This window comes from Cynocephalus volans, chromosome 14 (assembly GCF_027409185.1).
Source record: "Cynocephalus volans isolate mCynVol1 chromosome 14, mCynVol1.pri, whole genome shotgun sequence".
In the NCBI taxonomy this organism is placed as follows: Eukaryota; Metazoa; Chordata; class Mammalia; order Dermoptera; family Cynocephalidae; genus Cynocephalus; species Cynocephalus volans.
Window position 1 is genome coordinate 92,259,834 of NC_084473.1, and position 11,143 is coordinate 92,270,976.

The 11,143-nt window shown below is 50.3% G+C and overlaps 1 protein-coding gene across 1 annotated transcript; it reads left to right on the plus strand.

Annotated features, from left to right (window-relative positions):
- Positions 1-3,474: 3,474 nt before the first annotated feature.
- On the plus strand, positions 3,475-6,051 carry LOC134362794 (melanoma inhibitory activity protein 2-like; the record flags this gene model as incomplete). The annotated part of the gene is made up of 2 exons (XM_063078070.1): positions 3,475-5,007; positions 5,950-6,051. Coding segments are annotated over 2 exons (1,635 nt in total), but the record flags the coding sequence as incomplete, so codon positions are not given.
- Between the last annotated feature and the right edge of the window lie 5,092 nt (positions 6,052-11,143).

Here is an 11,143-nt window from a genome sequence, read left to right on the forward strand (position 1 = left end):
GGGCAGGGCCCAAACCCCGAGGGGGAATTTCTCTGTCTCTGCCCCTCAGCCAGGCCCAACAGTAGAAAGGGCCTGAGGGAAAGGTACGGAAGAGCTCCACCTGCCGGCTTGGGGTCCTGGGGAGGAGGGATTGAACTTGGGCCTGGAGTGGAGGGGGTCATGAGGAAGGTCCAGGAGACCCCAAGACTTGTGGGTGGGGCTTGCCAAGCCCCTCTCCTGCCTGGGATGAGAGTATGAGACCCTGGTCAGCTAACGCGTCTCATCACCGCCGCCTCCAGTGTGAAGTGCTCAGTAACTGCAACATAAGGAAACGCAGCCTTCATCCAGACTTGAAACGATTCCTTCCCTTTCCACTTCCAAACTGCCCTGCCCTCGGGCTCCTGCCACCGTGGGAGGAAAAGCACAGTTCCAACCCATCAGGCTCAAGCTCGTAGCTAACAGGGCAGGCACTCCTGCAGCCTTCCGCCCCTTTTCTGGGTCTGATAGCTGCCAGAGACTCTTGCAAAACTGACTCTCTCTTGGGGAGTTTGCTAATGGCCACGTGCCCACAGCACGGCCACCGCTGAGGCCCATGCAAGGAGCCTACTCAGGCGTCCTCGGTCCCCATTCCCTCCTGCCTGGGAAAGGACCCAGTGGCAGAGGGGGGTCATGGCAGGGGGCAGGAACATTCACATCTGTGTTGCATGAGGGGAACCCTCCAGGTTGGCTGCTGCAGTGGGAGGTTCCCAAGGCCCCGGGGCCTGGGGGGCCCAGTGGGCAGGGCAGTCGTCCTGACCTGTTTGGTTGCACAGCTTGTTAACTTCGAAGAAAGCACCTCTGAGCAGTGGGAGGGTGACTCACCAGAGGGCAGCACTGGTTTGGGGGTGGGCTTCTCTGGTCCTACCTTTTCAGTTCACACAGTAAGGAAGGCCAGGCCTGTCCTGGGCAGTGTGATCAGCAAGTCTCCAAGCTGACGTATGAAACATGGGTGTGTCATCGGTTGGGGTGCATCTTGACCGCCATGCTCGCTTTGGGATGAAAGGAACAGGCTTTATGTCCCGGCTTTGTCACTTTCTAGCCTGTGACTTGGGCAAACCCTTTTACTTTTCTGGGTCTCACTGTCATCATCCATAGAGTGAGATAAAGACACCTTCCTCCCAAGTCCACCGTGAAGACTCAAAACGCTCAGCGCGTCCCTGCTCCTGGAAGTGTGCTGGGAGCCAAAGGAGCAGGGCTGTCCTGGCCTTGAAAGGCCGAGGGGCTCCTGGGGAGCTGTGCCCTGACCTGAGGCTTGCCCCCCCTTTCCCCAGGGGGCAGGGTGGGCTGGGAGCTTGGGCCAGACACCTGGGCAGCTGCCTCCCCTCTGGAACAGTCCTCATTTTATTCCCCTGGGGTCCTGAAAGTTGGAACTAACTGGCTGGCTAAAAAAACAAAAAAGAAAAGGCAAAGGGCGAGCAAGCGCTTTGTGCGTGCTGCAAGGCAGGGTGTGTCTCAGGGATCTGTTTCCATGGGAACCAGCGGCACAGGCTGGCTCCTATGGGCACCAAAAAGAGAAACTTGGCAGAGGTTTCAGGCACCTGAAGTGGGATTCATGCCAGGGATACAAGGATGGTTCAACATATGAAAGTCAATAAAGGTGATACAATAAATGTAACGGTCATGTGGCCAGTATGAATCTGGCCATCACAGCTTGGGTATGAACGGTGACAATCAGCCTTGCATCCCGTGAATATTCATAACCAATAAAACTGGGGGGGAAAAAGAATAAATGGGTACAGGAGATCTTATTGGTGTGGTGAAAATGTTCTAAAACTGATTTGTGGTGATGGCTGCACAACTTGATGAACTTACTAGAACTCATTGAATTGCATACCTGAAATGGGTGGATTACAAGGTATATAAAATATTCCTCAATAAAGTGTTTTTTAAACAAAGAGCATTTCACTGACATCCAGCAGATCCCGAAATACAACACACTTCTGCCACTAAATAGCTAAACAGCCCTGGACAAGTAGTGCACTTACTGTAGACCTTTGCTTCATTACCTATAAAGAAAGCGTTGGGCCAGCTGAAGCCCAGAGTGTCTCAGGCCTCTTCCCATTGCCACATTCTACGGCTATTTTGGCAAAGTTAGTCCAAAGAAAACACTTTTGTTCCTTGGCAGATATCTAAGGAAGGATGCTCCTCTGAAAGAAATTAAAATCGCAAAATTTCCTTTAAAAAATTGCCAAAGGAAAAGTTGATCTCCTAGAAGTAGCAGAATAGTGGTCACTAGAGGCTGGGAAGGGTAGGGCGAGGAGGGGAAAGGCAGAGGTTACAGATACAAAGTTGCAGCTGGACAGGAGGAACTATTTGTACTGATCTACAGCTTTGTAAGGTGGCTAGAGTCAGCACGCATTTATTAGATAATTTCAAATAGCTAAAAGAGAGGATTTTGAATTTTCCCAGCACAAAGAAATGACAAATATTTGAGTGATGAGTATGCTGATTACCCAGATTTCATCATTATAAACATGGATTCAAATCCAGCGGTGGCCCGGCCAAAACCAAGCCGAGGTGGGGGTGGCTAGGACAGCGTGTGTCACAGGCTCGCGCGGGGCAGGCTCCGGAACCGCGTGGCGGAAGTGACGTCACAAAGGGGCCTGGTTACCATGGTGCGCGTGGGGGACGCCTGAGGCCGGTGGGCGCCAGTGCTCCCCGGCTCCCCTCAAGGCCGGCTGCGCTGTGTCTGCTGCTGTCGCCGGGGCCGGTTCGCGTTCCCGACAGAACGCAGAGCTGTCTCAGCTGCTGGTGGTGGCCCGGCCAGGCCGTGGCTACTGTGGCCACAGCCGGAGCAGCCTCGGGGGCGCCATGGAGGTGCCCGGGGCTGCCCCTCAGCCGTACTTGGGGCTGGTCCTGGGAAAGCTGTGCAGGACTGTGGCAGCATTGCCTGAAGACCTGAGACCGGGCCCTGGTTTTCCGTGGGAACTGGTGACATGTGCGGCTCTTACTGGATTTTTGATTCTCTTGTTTTTGTGGAGAAGTGTTCGATCGGTGAGAAGCCGGCTTTATGTAAGAAGAGAGAAAAAGCTTGCTGAAAAGCTTTCTGGACTAATTGAAGAAAAATGTAAACTACTTGACAAACTTTGCGTTGTTCAAGAGGAGTATGAAGGCTTGGAGTCAGCTGTGAAGGATGCCAGCTTTGAGAAGGGGTCAACAGAAGCACAAAGCTTGGAGGCAACCTATGAAAAGCTGAGCAGCTCCAAATCTAAACTTGAGGATGAAATAGTCTTTCTAGCAAAAGAATTAAAGGAACAGAAATCTAAACATTGTGAGCAAGATGAATTGATGGCGGATATTTCAAAAAGGATACAGTCCCTAGAAGATGAATCGAAATCCATCCAGTCACAAGTAGCTGAAGCCAAACTAATCTGCAAAATATTTCAAATGAATGAAGAACGTCTGAAGGTGGCAATAAAAGACGCCTTGAATGAAAATTCCCAACTTCAGGAAAGCCAGAAACAGCTTTTACAAGAAGCGGAAGTATTGAAAGAACAAGTGAGTGAACTTAATAAACAGAAAATAATATTTGAAAACTCCAAAGTCCAGGCAGAACGAGTTCTGAGTGATAAAGAAAATCACATCAAGTCTCTGGCTGAACGCTTGCTCAAGATGACAGACTGGGCTGCTGTGCTTGGAGAAGACATGATGGCTGATGACTTGGAATTGCAGATGAAGAGTGAATCACAAAAGGGTGCTCGCTTAGATGATCTGCCAAAAGGAGCTTTGAAGAAACTGATTCACACTGCTAAGTTAAATGCTTCTTTCAAAACCCTAGAAGGAGAAAGAAACCAAATTTACACTGAGTTGTCTGAAGTAGATAAAACAAAGGAAGAGCTTATAGAGCATATTACAAATCTCCAGACTGAACAAGCATCTTTACAGTCAGAAAACACACAGTTGGAAAGTGAAAATCAGAAGCTTCGGCAGAAACTTAAAGGAATGACTGAACTGTATCAAGAAAATGGAATGAAACTCCACAGGAAGTTAATAGCAGAGGAAAAGGACCGGTTAGAGAAGGAGGAGAAACTTTCCAAAGTAGAAGAGAAGATGAGCCATGCAGCTGAGGAACTGGAGACCTACAGAAGGAGAGCCAGAGATGCAGAAGAAGAATTGGAGAGAAGCGTTCGTTCTTATCAAGGGCAGATGACTTCCTATGAGAAAGAAGCGCATGGCAGCTGGGTGGCAGCTGAGACTGCTGAAAGACACCTCAGGTATTTAAGGAAAGTAAATGTTTCCAAGAGACAAAAATTAGCTGAAAAAGAGTTTAAATTTGAACTTTTCAAAAAAGATCCATATGTAGTTGATGTTCCAAAGACAGCATTTGGCGGAGAGCATTCCCCATGTGGTGCCTCACCAGTGGGTCGACCTTCATCTGAAACGAGAGCTTTTCTCTCTCCACTCAGACTCGCACCTTTGACTCCAGGGCGAGGAGGAGGAAGAGGCTCAAGAGGCCCAGAGAATACTCTGGATCACCAGATGACCAATGAAAGAGGAGAATCGGGCTGTGATAGGTTAACCGATTCTCATGGAGCACCATCTGGGTACCTGTCACCTCCGTGGGAACAGCACCGGAGGATGAGGATCCCTCCACCAGGCCACCCATGTTCTGATCCAGCTCTTCTTCCACGAAGGCAAGACGGATTTGATTCTAATCCTGGTGGACCGTCTGGCCCAGCAGAACTCAGAAGTTTTAACCTGGCTTCTTTGGATAAAGTGGATGGGCCAAAGCCCTCACAAACGGAATCCAGCAGAAATGATACAAAAGACGACCTTGGTAATGAAAATGTGCCTCATTCATCGGTGCCTGCTGAAAGGGAAGCGTGTGGCCCTGGCTTTGCTCCTCCACCTTTTCCTGCAATCAGAGGTCCATTGTTTCCAGTGGATAGGAGGGGTCCATTCATGAGAAGAGAACCTCCTTTTCCTCCACCTCCTCCAGGAAGCATGTATGCAGCTCCTCAAAATTATTATCTCCCAAGGGATTTCCCTGTGCAGCCACCACCTCCGTCTGGGTTCCTGTCACCTCCGTGGGAACAACACCGAAGGATGATGATTCCCCCACCAGGCCACCCATGTTCTGATCCAGCTCTTCTTCCACAAAGGCAAGACGGATTTGATCCTGATCCTGGTGGACCGTCTGGCCCAGCAGAGCTCAGAAGTTTTAACCTGGCTTCTTTGGATAAAGTGGATGGGCCAAAGCCCTCACAAATGGAATCCAGCAGAAATGAAACCAAAGACGACCTTGGTAATGTAAATGTGCCTCATTCATCTGTGCCTGCTGAAAGGGAAGCAAGTGGCCCTGGCTTTGCTCCTCCACCTTTTCCTGCAATCAGAGGTCCATTGTTTCCAGTGGATAGGAGGGGTCCATTCATGAGAAGAGAACCTCCTTTTCCTCCACCTCCTCCAGGAAGCATGTATGGAGCTCGTCAAAATTATTATCTCCCAAGGGATTTCCCTGTGCAGCCACCACCTCCATCTGGGTTCCTGTCACCTCCGTGGGAACAACACCGAAGGATGATGATTCCTCCACCAGGCCACCCATGTTCTGATCCAGCTCTTCTTCCACAAAGGCAAGACGGATTTGATCCTGATCCTGGTGGACCATCTGGCCCAGCAGAACTCAGAAGTTTTAACCTGGCTTCTTTGGATAAAGTGGATGGGCCAAAGCCCTCACAAACGGAATCCAGCAGAAATGATACCAAAGACGACCTTGGTGATGTAAATGTGCCTCATTCATCTGTGCCTGCTGAAAGGGAAGCAAGTGGCCCTGGCTTTGCTCCTCCACCTTTTCCTGCAATCAGAGGTCCATTGTTTCCAGTGGATAGGAGGGGTCCATTCATGAGAAGAGAAACTCTTTTTCCTCCACCTCCTCCAGGAAGCATGTATGGAGCTCCTCAAAATTATTTTCTACCAAGGGATTTCTCTGTCCAGCCACCACCTCCATTTGCAATGAGAAATGTCTATTCACTGAGGGGATTTCCTCCTTATGTTCCTCTAGGAGCTGGATTGTCACCTCCACCCCCACATTCTGAAAGTAGGGGTGAGTTCCCTTCAGGGTCGATTCCGTGCTCAAATGAGCCTGCTCCTGAAATCCAGAAGCACAGCAAGAAACCTGATGATATTTTTGGTCTCTCTTCATAAATAGTTTTGACTTATCTTTCATTTTCAGTTTAAGTAACTACAATTTTTGCTCAAATTGAAGCTTAATGGAATTATAATTCTCAGGATACTATTTTGTAAGTAAAGATGATTTAAATATGAATTTCGTGAGTAAATTATTTCCATTTTATTTTATCCTAGATTGTATAATTATTTTAATTTGATTAACTAACCCACTATTACATAAACAATAATGGGAAATTTATTTAGGTAATCTTGCAGTTGGGGATGTTTTAAACTCCAAGGGCTGTGTCTTTATGCCAAGAACTGTATTTACTACGGTTGTAGACAAATGTGAAAGTAACTTTATGCTTAATTAAATTTTCATTGATTTAAAGACTTGCTTGGTATTGATAATAATAATAAAATCAGCTAGGTTTTTAATTAAAAAAATCACAATGTACCCCATAAATATGTACAGTTATTAGGTGTCCGTTAAAAATAATAATAATCTTTTAAAATTACCAAAAGAAATTGTGGATCTAAGACCCTTCAAGACCCTCTATTTATAAAAACTTGCTGTCGATGGATATTTTTATGCTCTTAAAACATGAAATCTAAGCCTCTGTCCATGCTGCAATGAAAAAGTCTGTGGTGAGAAGATATGATAAGAAGATGAAGCATATTATTAACCAGTGTTTATGTGTTTCATAGACCTTTACTATCTAGAAAGAAACCTGTAAGGAGGGTATAATGATGCTTCTATGGTTCTAATTTAAATTTTTTATGAATAGAAAACAGTGAGCACTGTATACAGGTAAAAAGCCATATAACATCCTGCATATATGGGTATCTGAGAACTTCAAAATGTTTGTGGAAAAATAGAATTGAAAGATAATATGAATCTTCCCTGAGCTTTGTGAAGTGCCGCCGTACATGGAGATGTGTGTATTATATAATTATGCATGTGTGTGTGTAATTGACAGTTAACGTTTTTCTGATGATAAAAATAATACATTACTGCTAAGTTTTGCTTGAAATATCTGAAGAATATGCACCAGTCAATCTTTAGGTTAAAATTAAGGATGATTTCCATGTGACCGCAACGTTAAGAACTTTAATCCTTGGGGAAAAAAAAATCATTCAACTCTATAGCGCCTATATGGGTGGTATGCATTAACAAAATAAATGAGATTTTCTTCTCAGTTTTTGCAAAAAAAAAAATTTTTTTTTTGTAAAATAGGGGAAATTCTCTAGAAAATTCTTTGATATTTCTTATCTAGAAAATAATTTGGTAAGTCTCCTATTTATGCCTTAGAAAAAAGACAGTATGTGGCATTACACTCTGGTGCTTTGTACTCTGTCAGTGCAGCTAAGCTGGGAATTAATTACATTTTCCACAGTTTCCTTCCGTCTCTTCTTCCAGATTAGAATTGGCCAAGAAAGAAACTTGCAGAATATTGGAAACTGGAAATGAGGCAGTGGCCATAACCATCTGCAGATCTTTTCTCAGGCAGATTCAGAGACAGACAGAAGAAGAGGCCGGGCCCATGTGGGTAAAAACCTCCAGCCGAGTCTGTGAAGTGACGTATCCCGAGGTTGTCCTGAGGGGAGTGCTTCCGTTTTTCTTTGTTCACGGATGTTCTCCTCAAACCAAAGCCATTTTTCTGGAAATTTTCTTCTCTAAAGCTTCTTGGCCTTTAAAAACCTAGTATTTGTCAGTTGAGTTTTGGTGCAGCACCAAAGACCCTCCACAGTCATCTGAAGTGGCTGCTGAAGCACTTCTTCTGCAGTTAGTGTCTCTGTGAAGCTCAACTTGCTTCACGTTCTTCCACCAAAGCAACGTGTTGCCACAGATTCCTGCAGCAGCAGGTAGGAGAGTCCAGCTGCTTCTGAGGAGCGTCAGCGCTGCAGCGGCCTCCTCAGCGCTCCAGCGCTCCCGCTCCGCTGCAGCCTCTGCCCCGCTAGAGCCGCTGCCCGCGTGCTCCCGATCCCACTGCAGCGTCGGCCCATTGGAGCTGCTGCCGCCAGCTCCCGCTCCCTATGCAGCCCCCCTTTCCAGCCTCTGCCCCTTTCCAGCCGCTGCCCCGCTGCAGCCGCTGCATGCACGCTCCCGCTCCTGCTCCCGCTGCAGCCTCTGCCCCGTTCGAGCTGCTGCCGTGCGCTCCCGATCGCGCTGCAGCCTCTGCCTGGCTCGAGCCGCTGCCCTGGCGCTCCCGATCCCACTGCAGCCTCTGCCCTGTTTGAGCCGCTGCCCGCGCCCTCCCGATCCCGCTGCAGCCCGTGCCCCTCTCGAGCTTCTGCCCCTCTCGAGCAGCTTCCCCCCCGCTCACGCGCCCGCTCCCGCCTCCGCCTTTGCCCAGCTCCAGCTATTGCCCGCGCCCTCCTGCTCCGGCTCCAGCCTCTGCTCCGCTACAGCTGCTGCCCGCTTGCTTCCGATCCCGCTGCAGCGTTTGCCCTGCTGGAGCCGCTGCCCGCGCTCACGATCCCGCTGCAGCCTCTGCCTCTCTAGAGCGGCTGCCCGCGCGCTCCCGCTCAGGCTGCAGCCTCTGCCCAGCTGGAGCCACTGCCCGCGCGTTCCCGATCCCGCTGCAGCCTCTGCCCCGCTCGAGCAGCTGCCCGCACGCTCCCGATCTGGCTGCAGCCTCTGCCCCGTTCGAGCCGCTGCCCTGGCGCTCCCGATCCCGCTGCAGCCTCTGCCTGGCTGGAGCCGCCGCCCGTGCGCTCCCGCTCCCCCTGCAGGCTCTGCCCGGCTAGAGCCGCTGCCCACCCGCTCCTGATCCCGCAGCAGCCTCTGCCCCGCTCGAGCCGCTGCCGCTGCCTGCGCGCTCCCGATCGCGCTGCAGCCTCTGCACCGCTCGAGCTTCTGCCCGCACGCTAGCGCTCCAGCTCCCGCTGCAGTCTTTGCCCAGCTCGAGCTGTTTCCCACCCCCTCCTGCTCCCGCCCCACCGCAGCCTTGGCCCAGCTCCAGCTGTTGCCCACGCCCTCCCGCTCCCGCTGCAGCCTCTGCCCCGCTAGAGCCGCTGCCCGCCCACTCCCGATCTAGCTGCAGCCTCTGCCCCTCTCGAGCCTCTGCCCCTCTCCCGCCGCTGCCCCGACGCTCACGCTCCCGCTCCCGCCTCCGCCTTTGCTCAGCTCCAGCTGTTGCCTGCACCCTCCTGCTCCCGCTCCAGCCTCTGTCCCGCTCGATCCGCTGCCTGCGCACTCCCGATCGCGCTGCAGCCTCTGCACCGCTCAGCCGCTGTCCCCGCTCTCCCGATCTGGCCGCAGCCTCTGGCCTGCTCGAGCCGCTGCCTGCGCGCTCCCGATCCCCCTGCAGGCTCTGCCCGGCTCCGGCCGCTGCCCGCCCGCTCCTGATCCCGCTGCAGCCTCTGCCCCGCTTGAGCCGCTGCCCGCGTGCTCCCGCTCCCGCCACAGCCTCTCCCCAGCCAGTGCACCTAAAAGGAGGGCGGAGGTTCTGGATCCCAGGGAAAGAGAGCGAGAAAGCGGAATGACACGGGGTCTTGAGGCTGCACTTTCCTGTCCCTCAGCTCAGGTCCCGTTGCGCTGTCCGAACACCTGTGTTTAAATCTGCTCTGCTATCTAGAAACCTGCAGACCTCTATTTCCATGTCAGGGTAGAGAGGACCGTCTCATTCTTTTTTTAAAGCTGCATCAATTATGATTTTACCATCATGTATTTACCCCGTGCCCCACGGGTGGACACTCAGGTTGTGTCCAGGTTGTGCTGTCCTACACAATGCTGCAGTGAGCATCCTGGTGTCCTTCAGAGATTTCTCTGGGTTTGGGCCTAGAGGTGACACTGATGGGACAAAGAATATCCACATGGAAAATACTGAAAGATAGGACCAGATTATCTTCCAAAGGCTGCAGTTTTATTGCTACCAAGAGTATGTGAGGCAATTTTAAATTGAGTTGAATTGTGGATGTGTTGAGTCTAATCAAAATTCTAGTGTTGGTCTCTTCATTGTCTGAGGTATTGCGTCAGGCCTCTGGAGACAGGTGCGTGCATGAGATGACTCCTGGCTTCCAGCTGTCTACACCATGTGTAACATGGCTGTCGGATGACTCTGGCGGCCTGCGGTCCCACAGTCAACTTTGTCATTCTCTTCTCCCCATTAAAATACAGATTGAGTACCCCTTATCCAAAATGCTTGGAAAGTATTTTGGATTTAGGATGTTTTCAGATTTGGGAATATTTGGAGAATACATTTGCAGAATGCTCCAATGAGCATTTCCTTTGAGTGTCATGTTAGCACTCAAAAAGTTTAGGAGTTTGGATTTTTGGATTAGAGACTCTTAACCTGTATATAAATATCCCAGACATTCTGTTTTCTACTATTCTTGGAGTTTCAGGTCCTCAAAGGAGCACAAAAATATTTTGCCAAACCACAGTTCTAATTTGTGATGTTTAAGATGTGGCTTTTGTATTTGCAAACTCGAATTGTTGTGCCAGACGCTCCAGCCTTGCCACCCAGCAAAAGGCCCCATGGAAGATTCTGCCAAAGAAATGCCAGATGGGCCAAGGCATCCAAGGTCTCAGGTGACTGGCCAGGGCAGCTCCAGTTGGCCGAGTTGTGCTAAGAGAGGGTCGCCTGGTGGGCAAGAGCCTGCCCATGCTACCCGAAGGGACAAGCAGTGTGAGTTAACATTTATTTATCGAGCTATGAGTATCAACGGGGAAGCGTGTTATACGCTTTACAAGGATCAACCAAGAGACAGGACTTGTTGCTTATCTACCTGAGGGCTGAGAAACTAGGATGCAGAGACTGGATGTGGGCTGCATAGCAAAGGCAATACTTACCCAAAGGAGTCAACGTATGATGGTGGCATTTCAGGACATAACTGAGTTCTCTGGAGTCAGCCTGAGGCCCTGCTCTGGGTGGTGGTGGCCAGTGTCCCTCCCCACCCTCTGGGCCTCCCATCTTACCTCCTAGCACCCTGTCTCTCTGAGCCTAAATGCCAGGGACCAAACCAGGAGGCTGGCAGCCAGCCTGGTCCACACCATGGGCCCCTCCTCCATGGT